The sequence below is a fragment of the Fistularia commersonii genome, chromosome 1, assembly GCF_037954325.1.
Source record: "Fistularia commersonii isolate RoL2024-O1a breed Wild chromosome 1, RoL_Fcom_v1.0, whole genome shotgun sequence".
NCBI classification, from domain to species: Eukaryota; Metazoa; Chordata; class Actinopteri; order Syngnathiformes; family Fistulariidae; genus Fistularia; species Fistularia commersonii.
Genome location: NC_141284.1, coordinates 27,892,105 through 27,910,862, shown reverse-complemented (window position 1 = coordinate 27,910,862; position 18,758 = coordinate 27,892,105). Strand labels below are relative to the sequence as shown.

Sequence of the window (18,758 nt, the reverse complement as noted above, 5' to 3'; positions counted from 1 at the left end):
CCTGCACCAGTCTAACATACTTCTCTGCTACTCCAGGCTTCCTCATACAATACCAGAGCTCCTCTCTTGGCACCCTGTCATATGCTGTTTCTAGGTCTACAAAAACACAATGGAGCTCCCTTTGACCTTCTCTCTACTTCTTTGTTAGCATTCTCAAAGCAAATACTGCATCTGTAGTACTCTTTCTAGCATGAAACCATACTGCTGTTCACAAATGCTGACTTCTGCTCTCAGGCTAGTTTCCACTACACTTTCCCATTACTTCATTGTACGGCTAATCAACTTTATCCCTCAAAAGTTGCCGCGATTCTGCACATCCCCGTTAAATCTTACCTCCCCCTTCTGTTTTATTCATATATTTAAACGGGCAGCCACAAGATGACGCTGTAGCCGCAGTGAAGCTAACAGCTAACGAAACCGTCAATGGAGAAGAAGACACTCGTCAGCTCATCTGACTCAGATCAGTGGCGAAGCTGCCTGCATCATCAGCCGACTGAGTTAGTAGGGACGGAGCCGAGGGAAAAATGGCGTTCACTTTCGCGGCCTTTTGTTACATGCTGGCTCTTCTGCTGACGGCAGCGCTCATCTTCTTCGCCATCTGGCATGTAAGTTCACCTTCGGACAAACTCGGATGTGACTGTTAGCTTCGCGGTCAGACAGGCTACTAGCAAGAATTATGGCGGCCGCTAGGCCACCTTTGTAACTACATAGCCGAGCGTTCATTTTAGTTTGTCACTGACTACTCCGTTTTTTTGTTTATTTTTTTATTTTTATCAGAGTTTGATTAAATTGTTATTTAGATCGATAGAAGTAAATCCGGGGGGATGTGACCTGGAAAGCTTCCGTTCTCAAATGAATGGCATCCACCCTGACGGTGGCTAGCAGCTAACGTTTACGCTTCCCTGCCAGCAAAAAAAACATTTCTTATGTTTTCCTCTCGTCGTGTCACCACAATCTATCTTTTTTGTTTCAAATTTTCTTGTGAAATAGGTTCTGACGTCAATAAATGTCAGACTTTCGTGGTTATTTTGTAACTATGAAGCTAATTCAATTAAGACAACGTCCACTGGTGGGGCGGAAAACGCTGCTGTCGCCCGGCTTCCGGGGAACTAAGAGATGCCTCTTACAAAAATAATTATTCATAATTAATCCAAAATCTTTCGATCACATAATCTTTAAAATCACACAAGTTTGCTACCAATCCATTGACAATTATTTTCAACCTAAGAGGAAAGAACCTTTTCATCTCGTCCTTCCCGGTAATGTACCGACTTTCCCTGTTAAGTTTTGATTTTAATTGAGGGGAAAATACTGTCATATAAATTCATAATACAAGCTAAATAGATAAAATCGATAAAATGTGCAAATGTTGCTGCTGTCTATTTATTTGTGGATGTCTGTCTTCAGTCTCTCTATTTGAGTTTATCTTCATATTTATTTGGCTTTTCCCAATGGGAATAAATTAAGTTTGTCTCATAAATATCATTCAGTCAAAAAAAAAATTAAAAATCCTTTTATACACCATGACGTGGTCGCTCCCTTTTTAAAAATTCTGATGGAATTCAAAGATTTTATACATTTTTTTATACATTTTTATACTCAACAAAAATGGTAATGACAGTTGCCAATTTCAAGACAAATGTGTATATGGATTATATTACATTGAAATACTGACTTATTCTTCAGTGTTAATTCACTAACACTCCTATGATGTGTCTATCTGCACACTGCAGATCAACACCAAAACAAATTTTAATCAAACATTAACAGTATTGCTAAAGTTTTTACAATCATTTGCAGCCGTTATTATGCAACATAGGAACATTAGAAAAGGAAAAGTTCAAAGCACTTGGGAAATGATCTTAGTGAGATTTTTAAAAACAGAAAAGTAGAAACAAAACAACTGAAAACTGCAGATACTCTTGAAAGAGTGTGTTTGGGAAATGAACACACATTTTCCCCGGTAGTTCAGTCTCAGATTCATCCAAACCCAAGCGTGTCCCTTTTTTTTCACCATTCCAGTCTTTGTTCCAATTTTCTTTCCAGACTTTGTCAAAGCGACTGTCTTATTCTTGCAGATAATAGCATTTGACGAGCTGAAGACCGATTACAAGAATCCAATAGATCAGTGTAACACTTTAAATCCGGTAAGTAGTTTCACTTTGCCTCACACCCTCCTGGCCTCTATGACTGCATGCACAATCACTCTGTTTAAATACATTTTTTCAGGATAATTTCTTGCCTATTTCTCAGTCATTTCTCTGCACTGTTATGCTAAATAACCTGGCTGTTTTTGAATCCGCTGTCAAACTCTAATGCATTTTTTTTTTGTTCTTTTTTTTTTCCTAATCTGCCTTTTTTGTTTTACTTTTATTTTTATTTATTTAATTTTTTTTTTTTTTTTACAATTTTGTTAACGGCAAAAAGACAGTTGAAAAGGTCAAAAAGATTAAAAGAGTCAAAATTGCATTAAAGGTTTGTACAAATTTTTGAAATGCCCGCTAAGTTCAGTAAGTCTGCAGTCTTGTCATTTTGCACGAGGAAGTGTTTGCAAACGTCTTTTCAGTTAACTAATCTCAATGTCCAGGGCTGACATTTTAGGATTAGACCATATGCCACCCGTGCCTTTTCTACTGCTGTCAGTTGTTGTTTTTTTTTAACTTATTAATATCAATTCTTTTAATTTTGGCTGGTGTGGATGCCCTAATTTGCCTTTTTCCCTCTCGAGCTCAAACTGCGGTTTAAGGGAGTTAGCATTTATCAGACAAATGGATTTTGCTTTTTATTTTCAAAAAATTCCAACATGTTAAACTGTGTTTGTTCGTATAAATGTACTAATATACAAAAGTGGAATAACTGTGTCCTCAGATCATGACGTGTAGCTGTTAACTGAAAAGACTTGCAAATGCTCAGAATATGCATGATGTTTATTACAACCTTCCCTTTGTTTGCATATAGTGTTTAAAGTTTTATCGGTGCAGTCAGTTCTGGGGAAACTCAGCAGCCTCGGTGTCTCATTGAGTTTGGGACTGCAGTAATGTGACACAAGGCCTCACACTGTCCTGACAAAGCCTTATACAGCATCAGCGTCCCATGATGCCATTGCGATTTTTATGTACAAGTAAATATTTAGGAAATTGAAGGTCTGGGTTATATGGGAGAAAGTGAGTATAGTGATCTATTGAAGCGCTTTGTTGCTTTCATTACTCCCCGCCGCATCGTCACAGTTATGAAAATTCACACACTCACATAACGCCAGCAAAATAATCCAATATAACAAGGAGTATCTTAATTTCATTTAGTGAAAAATGCCTGTGAAAGGCCTCAGAATGACGTTACATCTATTTGAAAATCAGACCCAGCATCTTTTGACTATTACACTATTAGGCTTTTTAGTTCCTTAATGTTCCTGTCTTGGTATTTTTGTTGAAATTATTTTACTAAGTTATGTTTTACTGATTTTTAAATGCAACCCTCCAATCATATGTTCAATTTTCATATTTGAGTTTCAGACACTAACTTATTCTGAATTGAGGACCCCAAGTTCATGCAGAGCAAAATCACTCTTTTAATAATTGAATTTACCAAAGAAAACAGTGATTGGCAAGAGTTGCAGCTAAGAAGCATCCTCATCAAATATTATAAAATTATATTTTTACGACGGTAATCCATGTTGTGTTTGTCTCGTAATTATTGAATATTGAAAAAAGTCACAAAAGGATATCCAAGATGACATTCCTATCATGTTCCCCCAGCCTTGGCTTATTTTGTGTCAAAGCTTCAGATTAAAATGTTATGAATGCAGGTCGCGTCGACGTAGCCTCCTCCACCGAGGGAGGTGGAGGCTCTATTTTAAAACATCAATTATCAGATGTGTGCTCCAGTAGTGAGTATGAGCTCAGCGCTGGCTCCGACCCACCTCACCTGGGGTTTGGACCAGATGGCTGCACAAGGCAAACATTCTCTGGCTCAGCAGTATTTACAGCCTGCAATTGGTCAGCCATGACCCAAGTAGGAGGGGCCGTTCAAGTGTAAATTCACACAATCCCGTGTGTCCAACCAGCAGTCCGCACCTTCGTCCGTGTCTTTTTTCGCCTTTTGAGGGCTGAGTTCAGCCTGCAGGACGTTTGGCAGCACAGTGCAGGATTCCGGCACATTCTCCGTATCCCCGCACATTTGTCTTCCTACACGACCCTCGCCTTCCTGTTTGTAGGCCGACGGTCGCCTCCGCCCTCTGCATGGCTTACATGTGGTGCCTCCATCTGCCCCCCTTTCCCTAAGCCCCTTCCTCCCCCCCTTGCACCAGTTCGGACTCTTGTGAGCAAAAGGCAGGCCACTGCATCCATACTGCTAGCGCTCAAAGCATGGTCCCCCTCCAGTGTGTCGCCTGGTCTGTTTGTCGGGGGATCGGGATGGCTTTTTAGCATTGCCCTCACAACGATTAAAAACAATTCACGTTAAAATGTGTTAAGACTCTCCAGAACAAGTTGTCTATCAGATTTAATGGTGCATCGCGTGTAACCAGGGTGGGAAATTAACCCTCTCAGTCCACTTGCAAGTGGTGTGTCCCGTTCCAAAACACTGCAGTGTGTGACTTACCAGAAACAGCCCTCAGCCGTGTGATTTTGCTGTTTGGGTTAAAAACAGCTTTCTCCCGCCCCCTCTCGTCGTGGCATCAGACAGAGGACATCCGAAGGGTGGTCATAAGCTTCTCTGGAAGATATCTAAAGGGCAGTCGAGGGGGATGTTTTCGTCCTCGGCGCAAGCGAGGGAGGATTTTTCGCTCTCAAAAATACGGATGAACTTGCGCAGGTGGAAACGTGTTAATTTTTCCCCTTGAGTTACACATTGTGTCAGATCGGTGCGTTATAAAACACTTGTTGCGTACTAAAGCAGCAGTGTGAGTGTTTCTGCACACGCAATAACTTGTCAAAAGTAGGTTTGAATTTTGAAATAGCTCAGTAAAAAAAATCTGTTGGTCTTTTATGTGTGCCTTTGATTGACTCTGGAGCTCTAAGACCTAGAAGCCCTTTATACTCTTCAGTTTCCTTTTTACCTTTTCCTTTGCGTCTTTAAACCAGCAGAAAGAAAACCTTTCACTCAGTTTGAAATAAAGGACGAGTAAATTGAATCCTCGGTCAGTGGATCAGTGTGCAGGATATGAAACAGCGCAGGTTATCGTGACGCTCTCTTGTGTTTGAAATGTTCTCTTACAGCTGGTTCTCCCGGAGTACCTCATCCATTTCTTCTTCTGCGTGATGTTCTTCTGTGCAGCTGAGTGGCTCACCCTCTGTCTCAATCTGCCTCTGCTGGCCTATCATGTGTGGAGGTGAGTATCCGGACGCGGATTTCCAGACAAACACCATTCCATTTTTCTCCCCCCACCTCGTGTATCAGTGCACATCGGTGTGTCTGTCCGACTCAGGCTTCGCTTAAAGTCTGCAGCCGGCACATCGGCTTTGAACGCAAAGCAAAAGTATTTAAAAAAAAAACAAAACAAAAACAAATGGAAAAGTTGTTATAAAAATCGATTTGAAATGAAAATAGATTAAAATACTGACTTAAAATTTAATTATTTATGACCTGAAAAGTTGGTAGGGTGGGGCTGGGTATTAGGTGAAAGTAAGTTAAAATGTATTGAAATCTGGGTTGTAAATGCCGATGAATTATCAAGAAGTTAGGATTTAGAAGAGAAATACAGTCGGTCACTCGAAAGAAATGTTCCTGAAAAGTTGAACCCAAAGAGCCGCAGATTGGACAAAGGCGTCCTCGACTCCCCACGCAAATTTTTCAAACTTGAGCCAAGAGTTCAGCGCGTCTTTTCAATCATCGTCCACTCGGTTCTTAAATCTACTGTGTCCCGCCGGCCTTCCCTCACATGATGTTGCCTTCAACTTCACCACGGGGTCGGGCGCCACTTCCTCTCCCTGCCGGCTGGTCACTGAACAGGAAGTGTGGAAATCTGCAGCCTCGTGCCGATGTACCTTCTGTCTCAAAGGGTGTAAATTAACTTATCCATCACGGCTGTTGGATTTATACAGTTTCCACGGTGACGACAAATGAATCTGACTGATTGAAGTGTTGGTTAACCCTGATTTTGTGTGTGTGTGTGTGTGTGATGGGTGGCAGGTATATGAGCAGGCCTGTGATGAGCGGTCCAGGACTCTACGACCCAACGACCATCATGAACGCCGACATCCTGGCGTACTGTCAGAAAGAAGGCTGGTGCAAACTGGCCTTCTACCTCCTGTCCTTCTTCTACTATCTCTACGGGTACGAACTTTCCCTCTCAGACATTAGTTGCTGCGCGTGTCAAATCTCAGAAAACAAAATGGGTAACAGAAAATTGTCTAACAACTTAAAAGACGCAGAAATCAGGGGCATTTAAGCCGACATACTGTTTTTATCTGGAACCAAAACATAATATTCCAGTCGTGGTAGTTTTTTGACGGATTCTTTTGGCGCATCAGATTTGTTTGTTTCGATCTTGGATTTTAGATGGATGGACGTTAAAGTCAGTCAGATCGCTCGAACTCTGTGGAAAACCTACCGATGCAACCTCGAGTTGTCATTTCAAGGTCTGAATTGACAGTCTTACGGTGCAGCTCAGAAACCGGTTCTTACCCGATACGGGTTCCTGTTTCATAAACAGTAATTTTGCGTGGAGGTCCGAGGTTAGCGTCCGCAGCCGATTGTCAAGTGAATTTGATGATTCCCACGACAACTGACATCTTCTTCCTCATCCCTTCCCCACCAGGATGATCTACGTCCTGGTGAGCTCTTAAGCCGGCCGACCGATGGAGAGGAGCTGCATGTTATAAAAAGACAACAAGACACTCTTGACGGCGCTGGACACGGGACCCGCTGGAGACGACTGTTCAGCAACACAATGACGCCATTTAAAGTGGACGAGCTCGACACCCCACACGCAGCGCAGTGTGTCATTTCAGAAACATTTAGCCCAATTTTTTTAAGAGATTTCCTCGATCGCGGCGGTCTCCTCAATTACACCGTAGTTAAGAATTTTACGGAATACCTGGACGAATCTGAATGGACAAGACCCCTCCCAGCCCCCCCTTTTTTTAAATGGTGTGATTATGATGCTTGGGATATAATTAAAGTTTGTTTTTCTTAATGGATCACAACATTCGAGCGTTTACAGAGTAGGTAGACCTTTTCAGGTGTGTTGACTACCTGGCTACGAAGATAGACTGAACTTTATTTGCTTCGAACGTGATTTAGAACCTGGACTTCGGGAGCGCATTCATTAAATCCTCACCTCTGCGCTACTAGAAACCGATAGCAACGTGCAAAAAAAACCAAACAACTCTAGTTCTCTGAACAATTCCGGGACTTGAGCGTATGGCGACATTGCTGGACCGCATCTTGGGATATTTATCATGTCACACAGGGACAATCAGTCTGGTTGTCAAATTAGTTTTCAAACCATCCATCCATAAACCTTTTCCATAGATAGCAACTAGAGCCCGGCAAGTACTGGATCTCAGGAATTCAAGAGGGACATTTTCCCCATTTTGTATCAATCTGTTCATACTTGACCCTTAAAATGTGATGCTGGAGCAAATTTCACCGCAAGATGGCAACAACCAGACGAATTACCTCCAGATTCACATCGTTGCAACCGTGGAACTTTTTTTGCCCGGCCGTAACTGTAGACACAAACAAAGCGATCAGATATTTTTTTTCCCCCAAAGCCATCGATCTTGACTTTGAGCCGGCCAGACGGATCGGCGAAAGGCCGTCGGACGATCCACGGTACCTGTCGGGCTCCTCCGCCGTCTCTCGTAGCGGTCACGTCGTCTCGTCCTGAAACCAGTGGAAATGTTCTTCAATGTGAGTCCAGACTAGAATCATGTGTCGGTGACCTTGTATCCATAGAAACGACCCCCCCCCCCCCCCCCCGGCGGCTGGTAGCTCAGTTAAAAGGTAGACTCAGCAGTAGAACCGTGTGTTCAGCGTTAGGATGCGACTCTTCCTCTCTGCAGGGGACCTGCTGACGTGCCATACTGTTGAACGTACTTTCTTCACTGTCCTTACACTACAGTCAAATGTGGATTTGTACTCTAACAACAGTTTAGTGTTAATTTATCCAGTTCTTTTTCTGTCTCCCCGGATCAGGATATCAAGCACTCCTCACAATCCAAATTTTTTTTTAATTTTTTTTTTTTTAAGAGGCCATATTTTTTTTTTTTTTTTCTTCAGAAACACCAGAGTATTTATTGACATTTTCAAATGTGTGTACGTTTTTTCCGGGGGAAGGGTTAAAAATTTTGTTGTATTAGATCTCATGTCACATCCAGGACATGAAAACAAACTGAGTTTATTTTACTCTAAATAAACCTGTCCACTCTGTTATGGACTGAGTGTGAGTTTAACTTCACTCCTTTGTTTCGCTTTACCATTTCACCTCCCGGTCCAGGTAATCACAAAAAAGTTCCAACGAACAAAACCCCCAGATGAAATCACGGAACCTCTGCCAGACCTGATAGTGCCGCCACCATTCAGAGCTCTCTTGCAACTGGACAGGGAAAAACATGAGCATAACAACCCTTAAGACAGAGTTTCTGCCCATCAACTCTTCCTCTGACATAACAAGCCACCGTAACCTCGACCCGTTCACAACCCTGGCAGTGATATTGGGGAAACTCCTCACAGGTTATCAGAACTGAAGCAGCCTCTGGGATGACGGCTGAAACATTCAAGTGAGTAAATTCAAGTCAAGTTGTGGAGACAAGAAGTCAACACCTAAACAACGCCGAGCGTGTGGATACAAACTGATCAGATCTTTCACCTTTACCGTAATAAACTGTAGAAAGTCAAAATGACGAGGGCCGATCGACTTGTATGTGATCAGTCGGAAACCTTGCTTTTGTCGTCCGACATTTATTAATCATCGTGAATGGGTGTCTCACTCATGTCTCTACAGGCCGAGGTGGATTCCCTCGTATTTACAGCCCGAGTTCGACAGGAACTGGAAGGACTCCACCACGGAGAGTAGCAATCTAAAACAAAAAAAGATGATCTCATCGCATCCATCTTTTTGTTTGTTTTTTACTATAAGGCCAAGCGTGAGCTGCTGCAACCCTACCAGGAGATGTGCAGGGGAGTCAGCTCCTCCTCGTCCTCCGATGACCAGTCAAACTGGTGGGTCTTCATGAGGTCAACCCTGCCGATGGAGAAAGGTGCAGAATTATGAGTTCTTGAACAATACCAGCATCGAGGCAAACTGAAAATTAACCGTCAACAATCTGGGTGTTTTCATTTCATTATTGGTTTATCTATGAACTCTTATCCTCTAGGAATTATTTTCCAAAATATTTCCAGCAGTTATAGCAGTTACAAACACTATCTTATCCTCCTACAACTAATCTGAGGCCTGTCGTTTTTTTTTTTTGTGTGCTAATTCTAACTCAATTCCTTGAAATTTAAGTGGTGAATTCATGCTTATTATAAGCTGATTCTTTGCTAATTTTCTCTGACATTTTCAGATAAATTTTCCAAGCATTTCCTCCCATTTTTTTTAATTTCCAGAAAATGTTGTGCTTATTTTCAGGTAATTGCTTTAATAGTCTCATAGCAATTTTATCATAAGTCAAAAAAAAAAATGAAAGCCATTTCTTGTTACATTGAAAATAAAAATTAAGAAAAAGATGAAGCCAAAAGAAAATGCACTTTTGCGGCTGGAGTTAAAGCTTGGTTAATTGTACACAACAAAGTTAGTCATTTCAATTTTGCATGCAAAACCTTTTAAAGTAAAATGAACCGTAGAAGTATAGTTATAAAAACCATGATGGGACAAAAAAATTATATGAGCAGCTAAAAAAAAAAATAGTAGTTTAATGTTGACAGAGTAAAAACAGCTATTTCAGAATCAGAATACTTTATTGATTGCTTGACAGCTCCTGCTACAGTCAAGTGGGGAAGAGTCAAAATAAAACTATATAAAAATTAAAAGAAAAAAAAAAAAGCCAATAATAAAAATAAAATAAAAATAACATTAAAGACCGAAATAAATAAAGAAAGTTAAAGGTATGTAAAAAAAAAAATATATATATATATATATAAATATATATAAATTTTTTTTTACATCCCACCAGAGGAGGTGACATTGAGGTGAGATTTGGCTGCTAAGTTTTTTTTTCCATTGTCACACGAAAAGTATTTAAGCATTTAAAGCATTTAAAAATATTTAAACTTGTTTTTATCTTTGACCCTTTGACTGCTGAGTGGAAAAGTGAACGTTAGCTTAGCAATCCAAACATTACAGTGAAACTAACAATTCAAACAAGACTCAAGGGACATAAACAAAGACCGGCAGCAAGTCAGAACTGGATATAACTTACATGCAACATTACTTGCAAGTTTTTCATACAGTTTATTCATGTTTATTTTCTGAAAATCTGCATTTAGCCGCGACCCTCCACTGTTTTGACACCAGCTACTGTTTAGATTTGAAAAGCCCGTAAATGCCAGCAGCCAATCAGATTCGAGTAACCATCAGGGGAACCTTGGCGTGGGTGCGCTCGATGTATGTATGGGAATGGCGCAGGCGGGCGGAGTTTAACCCCCTGAGCTGCTTTCAATGACACTCTACAAGGGCAAAATTGGTTTAAACTTAAACAATTAGTTACAATATAACCTAAATAGTAATGATATTAAGTATAATAAGTTAAACTTAAAGTTATGTATGTGAAAAAAAGCAAAAGTCAAAAAATGCAAGTCAGTAACAAAATATGAGATGAGATGAGATGAGAACAACTTTATTTATCCTGAAGGAAATTGTTGTGCCAGAGTTTCAAGTAAAAACATAACAGTAATAGATAATAGTAGGAAGGAGGAAGAATAAGAAATATAATAAGATATAAATTGTCTTAACTGTTAACTACAAAGATTTGAAGATTCCCTGCGGCTGAGGGAAGAGGAATTAAAGTCTGATAGATAGATTAAATATTTAAACTACTGAAAAATTGTACAATATACCACATAATATAGTTTAAGATGGCATTATTCAATATGAAATTAAAGACAGTACATTGGCTTTTAAGACGAAGAGAAAGCGCTTTTAAAAAAAAACAAAAAAAAAACAGAATAGTTGTTATTAAAATGCATTTGATTTGAAATGAAAATAGATTAAGAGGTAAAGGAACGGGTTCAAGATTCAAAAGCTTTGTCAATGTACAAGGTCTCGAACAATTAAATTGTCATTTTGCTGTCCAGAATGCATCAAGCAGGTTGGAATGAGTGGAGAAAAGTGTCGGGTTCGAAGAGTCCGATCGATTTGAGTATTTGACATTTTCAAATGTGTACATTTTAGGGGTTAACAGTTTGTTGTATTAGATCTCATGTCACAACAAGGACATGAAAACAAGAATTATTTCTGTTATGTGTGTGACTTTAACTTGTTAATTATTTGCTTTGAGGAAACCACTACAGGTCCAGTATTTGCTTTGAGAATGCTAATAGAGAAGTACAGAGCAGGTCGGGGGAGCTACATTGTTTTTGTAGATCTAGAAACAGCATATGACAGGGTGCCAAGAGAGGAGCTCTGGAGTGGCAGAGAAGTATGTTAGACTGGTGCAGGACATGTATGGTCGCTGTGTAGACAGTGGTGCAGTGTGCTGTAGGGGTAACAGAGAAGTTCAAGGTGGACGTGAGACTCCATCAGGGATCAGCTCTGAGCCCCTTCTTGTTCGCAATGGTGATGGGCAGGCTGACAGATGAGGTTAGACAGGAATCTCCATTGACCATGATGTTTGCAGATGACATTGTGATCTGTTGTGAGATCAGGTTGAGGAAAATCTAGACAGGTGGAGGTATGCTCTGGAAAGGAGAGGAATGAAAAGTGTCAGGGGTACTATGTGATCCGACAGGGTGCAGAGAGAGAAACTCTATGGTATTGTATGAGAAGTATGCTAGACTGGTGCAGGACATGTATGCTGGCTCTGACACAGGGGTGATTTGTCTTTTGGGGTAACCAGGATGGCCGAGTGGTTAAGGCGTTGGACTTAAGATCCAATGGATGTTTGTCCTCGTGGGTTCGAGTTTAATTAGTAGAGATGGTGTGGAGCGGGAGGTGCAGGAGGTAGAGCCAATGTCTTTGGTTTAGTGTGTCGACGGTTAGCCGCAGCAAGAATATATGTGTGTGAATGAGAGGAACTCGGGTGGACCGGTGAGGCTACAGGGAGTGGAGATCAAGAAGGTGGAGGATTTCAACGTACTTTGGATCAACAGTCCGGACTGTAGGAGAGTGTGAAAAAGAGGGGAACAATCTTGGTACCCCAGACACTTTTGTCTGGGGTACCAAGAGATAGAGGACTTTCAGCCAGAATGAAAGCAAAGGTGGACAAGACAGAGGTGAAATGCTTTACGATCAGTTTCAAATGATGAAAAGAAGTCGCAGAGATGAAGATGTTGAGGTTCTCTTTGGGAGTGACCAGGATGGAGAGGATCAGGAATGAGTCTATCAGAGGAACAGCACATGTTAGATGTTTTGGAGAGAAGCCAGACTGAGATGGTTGGGTTGTGGACAAAAGATAGTGAATATACTGGTAGACGGATGCTGGAATTGGGAGCTGTCAGGCAGGAGGTCTCAAGAAAGACCAAGGAGAGGATTGATGGACATAGTGAGAGAAGATATGAAGGTAGATGGTGTGAGAGAGGATGATACAGAGAACAGGGTTGGATGGAGAAGGTTGATTCGCTGTGGCGACACCTGAAGGGAAAAGCCCTAAGGAGAAAAAGAGTAACAGGAGCCAATGTAATGACATCATTGTGAACCAGATTAAGAGCGACTGTAAATTGAAGCATTCAAAAATCAGCTAAACGATCCAGATGTGTCCAGTTTTCTTTTTTTTTTTAATTTAAATTCAAACACATTCTCCATTTTTATGAACATTGCTATGAATTAAATTCCATAAATTGGAGCGCCACATTAAGAACGTTTATTTGGTTGTAATGAGAATGACGGAGAAGCAATATATTATTCTCTTATAAAGTGCAGCCATTAGAACAATTTGAACCCCCGGCGGAAAAGAGTCTCCACGTTCCCCGGGTCGATGTTTAGAGAAGGTTCTGGATCATCTGGACGCCGGACGTTCTGTCTCGTCCGCCCTGCTCTCCTGGTATGCTGTGTACCGCTCCTGAAACTCGTGGAGGAAGTTGTATTGCTGGAGAAATGACAAAAGATAAACAAATAAACTGTAAAATGAACCATTAAATTACGAACTTGTAAAAACCGAAGCGTCGAAAATGACACATTTATCGATATTTGCAATTTTCTATTGATCTGATCAGCTTTAGCGGTCATTGGTTAAGAAGAATTCAACACTGTTTGAAGATCGATCGTCTTCATTTGAAAAATCTTAAGCGTATTTGCCCAATAGAGATTCCAGAGTGAGAACATGAATTCATAATGTATATATTTTATTGAGCTTTGAGAGGTTTAAAAATTGAGAAATATATATACAGAAAGAATGAATAAATATACTGCTCAAAAAAAATAAAGGGAACACTTGAACAACACAATGTAACTCCAAGTCAATCCCACTTGTGTGAAATCATAGTGTCCACTCAGGAAGCAACACAGATTCATTTGGACTTGTTTTAAGGACATTACATCAAAGTTGGATCAGCCTGGAGTTTGTTTTTACACTTTAATTTTGAGTGTGATTCCTAATCCAGACCTCCATGGGTTGATACAATTGATTTCCATTGATCATTTTTGTGTGATTTTGTGTAAAGAGCAAAGTGTTTCATAAGAATATTTCATTCATTTAGATCTAGGATGTGTTTTTTAAGTGTTCCCTTTATTTTTTTGAGCAGTGTACATATGAAATGAAAAAGTAAAAAGGATTTAATTGACTGAAGAAAAAGGAGTTTTGTCAGTGGAGGTTCTCCTTCATGATGATCCCGGTCCTTTCCTGTCAAAACTATTTTGTTCCCCCTTGAAGACGTTTTCACGAGAAGAGAATTTTGACGAGGAAAAAAGGAGTTTCCCCTCGGAAGCGGCTCACCTTCACCGTCTGGATGGCTCCTCCTCGGTGCTGCTGCAGGATCTCGATGGCCCTGTCGGCCGTCATCGTCACCGAGAGCTGCATCAGCAGGCAGGCGGCGACTGGACGGCGAAGAAACGGGGGAAGGGAGGAGGAAAGGGGTCAGAACAGCCGCCGAGCCTCGACGACACGCCGAGATACTGAAGCGAGAGTCGGGACTGACTTACTCAGCGCGGAGCGACCCAAACCTCCGAAGCAGCTGAAGGGGGAAGAAGACAGAAGGCGCGTCATCTTTGAACATATTATTTTCCTGCGTTTTTTTTTTTTTCCCCTTACTGATCGATTGACTAACAATGAGGCCTTTCCTCATTTCTTTTTTAAGTTTATTTCTGCCCAAATTCACCTCATTTATTTGCAAATATCGTGCTTTTTTTTTTTTTTTTTCCCCCCAGGACTTTCTCCTTGTGCATTTTCAATTTCCATTTGTCCGCCTATTTCTGTTTATCTATTTTACTCATGGCGATTTATTTTTGTCACTCTATTTATATTGTGGTTTAGTTCTAGTTGTGTATTTTACACCCTCTTCATCATCCCTGATGTTGTTGTTTATTTATCTGCTATTTATTCATGGATTTTTTTTTTCCCAAATCAATTATTTATTTTTGTCTTGCTATTTCCTGTCTTCTACCTTTTTATTTATACTCATATTTATTTCCTTTTTTTTTTTTATTTTAAATATTACACTGCTGTGACAAAGGAATTTCAAAGGAAGGGCTAAATACAGTTTATCTTACCTTAAAGGGAACCCTGCTTGGGAGTGCTAATAGAAATGTTTATGCTTTACTGAGCTAGAATGTGTCGTTAAAGAGGCTAGGAATTGTTATTACTTTAAAAATCATATTTTAATCTAAAAGTGCAGCCACTGTTTTACGAGCGCAATGCATGCTGGGTTGATGACATCCATCGGTTGTTCATGTTAACTATGGCTCTCAGTTAGTGTTGACTTGGTCGACACGGTAATAATATCACATTGTGATGTTTTTCGGTGCACTTTCCAGTCCAACGGCACAAAGAGATGGATGCTGGTCTACAGAGCTTTCCAAGGAAGAGAAGAAAGAAGTGGGAAATCGCTTGTGGACGCACACGACTTCCTGCGGATCTGAAGCCGTGTCCTCGACGCTTCTCTGCGGATGCATTTAGCCGAGCTAAGCTAACAGAGACCGAAGCCAAACGCCGGGCCTGGAGTTTTCTGTCACAAGCATACAAAAGGTTCTCTGAAGAGGAGGGAAACCCGCTCAAAGAAACGCAACAGGCAGGAGACGCTGATGTTCTCTCTCTCTCTCTACTGCAGAAGTAGCATCTGATGAGGAACAACCAGGCACCGGTGCAACGAGAGCTGACGACGAGTCACGCGTGAGTCTCCAGTGAACGGGCAAAGACCAAAAGTAAAGCTCCCGACAACGGACGCTCTCTCGCTGTTAAGCATTGCAGCGCAATCTGCATTTTCAAGCTCACTTCTGTCTTCAGCGTTGTCCTCCTCGTGCACGGATGACGTTTTTGCAGCGCGGGTTAGAACGGATGGGTCCGAGCCCAATGCAACCACATGATGTTACCACCGAGACGGCATCACGACGTAAACAACAAGTGAAGTTTCTTTTGCAAGGTTATCAAAACTAAGATGTTAAAAGATCATATCACTGTTTTTATGTAGCTGGTTCAAATATTGATAGATATCTTGGTAAACAGGGATCCCTTTAAAGCTCATTTCTTGTGTTTTACTTTTATTTAGTTTTTTTGGATGACTTTAGAAGTGACTTTTACTGATGATATAAAAGAAAAACTACAATAATTAATTGCTACTTTACTCTGGGGATTGTTAATTGTAATTGAACGTAACAGAGATTCACCTCTGGGGGTTCACCTGGGACCGGTCGCCAGTCGATCACAGAAGATATCACATATATCTACTGTTTGCAGAAGTCACCGTCACTATCCTCAAGTCTGTTGAGCGGGACACTCACTGGAGGACGGTCCTCCTCTGCTCCTGCAGGCTCCCTCGCAGCTGCTCCAGAATGCTGCAGCAGTGCTCCAGCTCGGGGGCGCCTCCATCCAGGAAGGGCATGTGGTGGACGGTGAAGCCCTGCTGCTGGTAGACATTCAGCAGGAGCGGGACCCGGTACTTGACCAGTTCCCCCCTGGTGCAGAAGACAAAGATGTCCTGGACACCCTGGTTCCAGAGCTCCTCTGTGACCGGGAAAACAAAGGGGTTAACGGCTGATGTCGGGACCTACGTTCGACCAAACGACGCTCATTTATTGATCATCGTGAATGGGTGTCTCACCGACGTCTCTCTGCAGGCTGCGGCGGATTCCCTTGTATTTACAGCCTGAATGCAGATGGAGAAAGTGCGTCACGGTCAGCTGTATAAAAACATCTCAAAGAGGAAAAAGAAGCTGGAAGAGATGCTTTACCTGGCAGGGCGCAAATCCCCAGGAACTGGGAGGACTCCACCACGGACAGCGGCAACCTCAAACACAAACAGATGATCTCATCACATCCATTTTTTTTTTTTTTTTTTTTTTATTATAAGAGTCAGCGTGAGTTGCTGCAACCCTACCAGGAGATGTGCAGGGGAGTCAGCTCCTCCTCGCCGACCTCGTCCTCCTCCGATGACGAGTCAAACTCGTGGGTCCTCATGACGTCAGCCCTGCCGGCGGAGGGAGAAAGGTGCAGAATCATGAACAATACCGGCAGTAAGGCAATATGAAAATGATAACAATCAACAATCTGGGTGTTTTCATTTCAGTGTTGGTCTAATCTATGAAAGCTCATCCTCTAGAAATCATCTACCAGAATATTTCTAGCAGTTATAGCAGATCCAAACACAAGCTTCTCCTCCCACAACTTATCTGATGCCTCTATTTTTTTGTGCTCGTTCTCAATTAAATTGTTAATTCTATTGTAGCAGCTGATTTTAAAATTCTTTGCCAATTTTCTCTGACATTTTAAGAATATTTTTAAAAACAAATGTTATGGTATTTTTCCCTTTTTTTTGTTACATTCAAGAAATTATCCTGCTTATTTTCGGGTAATTGTTTCAGGATAGTTTCGGAGTTATTTTATCTCAAGACCAAGAAAATCTACAGAAATTTCTTATAAGTCACGATAAAATAAGATGAAGATGAAGCCACAAAAAAAAGAAAAAAAATTCTCCATACAACAAAGTTTGTAATTTGAAGTTACATGCAAGTTATTTTAAGGTAAAACAAAATATAGGATGGCATCGAATAGTCAGAACAGCGGTTGCAGCAAATAGTAGTTTCAGTAAAAACAGCTATTTGGGACAAACGTTACACCCCACCGGAAGAGGTGAGGTTTGGCTGCAAAGCTTTTTTTCCCCATAGTCACACGAAAAATATTTCAGCATCACGAAAAATATGAATTAAGAGTCTAACTTGTTTTTATCATTGAGCCTTTGACCTCTGGGTGGAAGAGTAAACGTTAGCTTAGCAATGCGAACATTACAGGCAAGCTAAACGGACAAACAATTCGAATCAGGATTGCCGGAAAATCAAAATGAGAGAGGACCGGCGGCAGTTAAAAACTGGATTTGACAAGTTTCATGGAATTTAATTTTTATATATTTCGCACATTGATTTCTTTTCTAAAATCCGCATTTACCTGCTGCCCTCGGAAGTTTTGACAGCTACGCCAGCTGCGACTTAGATTTGAAAAATCCAGAAAGCGAGCAGCCAATCAGATTCGAGTAACAGTCAACGTACGCGCCCCTCCACAGGTGTGCGCTCGATGTGTGTATCGGGATGACGCAGGCGGGCGGAGTTTATCGCGGAAGACACTGCACACCTAATAGGGAACATATATTGTTAAAAATAAAATTATATATACAAGTATACATATACTGCTCAAAAAATAAAGGGGATACTAAAATAACGCATCCTGGATCTGAATGCATGAAAAAATCTTATTAAATGCATTGTTCTTTACATAGTTGAATGTGTTGACAACAAAATTACACAAATATAATCAATGGAATTCTAATTTAAGAACCCATGGAAGTCTGGATTAGGAGTCAAACTCCAAATGAAAGTGGAAAAACACATGTAATGTCCTCAAAACAAGTCCAAAGAATCAGTGTGTAATTGAACATAAATAGTACACACAAATATACAAATGTACAAATAAACATGGCAAGATAGAACTGAATGTCAATGAAACAACCAGGGATGAGGAAGCAAAGGACACGAGGACATTCGTTCTGTATGTAATCAGAAGTTAATAGTGTTAACGGTTTGTGAGAAATGTATAATGCTAGACAAAAAAAAGAAATTAAAAGGAAATAATTAAATAAATAGATAGACAAATGGAATTAAAAACGAAAAAAAAAATTTGCAAGGGGAATATAACATGTAATTACGTTGGCGGCTCACAAGGAATCTCAGACATCAAACTGTATATTTTTTGGTTTTGGGATTTTTCCATAAATTTTAAGGATTTTTTTTTTATCATTCAAAATCGTTTATGAAGAAATTAAAATTTGGGGAACATTTTTTTTTTTTGAACATTTATTAGAACAGGTTCCTTAACAGAGTCATACACATTCTTATAAAACCTCATAACAAGATAAACATTATACAATATTCTTTATAGGTCACTTATTTCCTCAATAGCAAGCGAAAAATAAAATAAAACTAAAAAAAAAAAAGAAAAAAAAATCAGTGTCAGTGT

The 18,758-nt window shown here is 40.6% G+C and overlaps 2 protein-coding genes across 4 annotated transcripts; one reads left to right on the top strand and one right to left on the bottom strand.

Moving 5' to 3' along the window:
* The first annotated feature begins 456 nt into the window (after nt 1-456).
* Nucleotides 457-8,376, top strand: cnih1 (cornichon family member 1). Of its 2 annotated transcripts, XM_086158322.1 has the most exons (6): nt 457-605; nt 2,079-2,147; nt 2,428-2,475; nt 5,217-5,329; nt 6,130-6,273; nt 6,758-8,376. In XM_086158322.1, the coding sequence occupies exons 1-6, from the start codon at nt 525-527 to the stop codon at nt 6,783-6,785; spliced, it is 483 nt and encodes a 160-aa protein (XP_086014448.1). In that variant the 5' UTR covers nt 457-524; the 3' UTR covers nt 6,786-8,376. The 2 variants fall into 2 exon arrangements, with proteins under 2 accessions (XP_086014448.1, XP_086014456.1); XM_086158330.1 differs by lacking the exon at nt 2,428-2,475.
* Nucleotides 8,377-11,211: 2,835 nt separating this feature from the next.
* Nucleotides 11,212-18,294, bottom strand: cdkn3 (cyclin dependent kinase inhibitor 3). 2 transcript variants are annotated; one of them, XM_086158308.1, is made up of 8 exons: nt 17,694-18,294; nt 16,630-16,719; nt 16,484-16,539; nt 16,354-16,398; nt 16,034-16,256; nt 14,240-14,271; nt 14,034-14,134; nt 11,212-13,187 (listed from the first exon to the last, which is right to left on the bottom strand). In XM_086158308.1, the coding sequence occupies exons 2-8, from the start codon at nt 16,707-16,709 to the stop codon at nt 13,098-13,100; spliced, it is 627 nt and encodes a 208-aa protein (XP_086014434.1). In that variant the 5' UTR covers nt 16,710-16,719; nt 17,694-18,294; the 3' UTR covers nt 11,212-13,097. The 2 variants fall into 2 exon arrangements, with proteins under 2 accessions (XP_086014434.1, XP_086014425.1); XM_086158299.1 differs by lacking the exon at nt 17,694-18,294 and having other exon boundaries at nt 16,630-16,890.
* Between the last annotated feature and the right edge of the window lie 464 nt (nt 18,295-18,758).

Coding starts and splice junctions, on each gene's coding strand:
- cnih1 (XM_086158322.1), top strand. CDS start 525: ATGGCGTTCACTTTCGCGGCCTTTTGTTACATGCTGGCTCTTCTGCTG. Junction 5,330..6,129: donor CTGGCCTATCATGTGTGGAG/GTGAGTATCCGG, acceptor GATGGGTGGCAG/GTATATGAGCAGGCCTGTGA. Junction 6,274..6,757: donor TTCTTCTACTATCTCTACGG/GTACGAACTTTC, acceptor CTTCCCCACCAG/GATGATCTACGTCCTGGTGA.
- cdkn3 (XM_086158299.1), bottom strand. CDS start 16,751: ATGATTCTGCACCTTTCTCCCTCCGCCGGCAGGGCTGACGTCATGAGG. Junction 16,399..16,483: donor GGGGATTTGCGCCCTGCCAG/GTAAAGCATCTC, acceptor ATCTGCATTCAG/GCTGTAAATACAAGGGAATC. Junction 16,257..16,353: donor CAGCCTGCAGAGAGACGTCG/GTGAGACACCCA, acceptor TCCCGGTCACAG/AGGAGCTCTGGAACCAGGGT.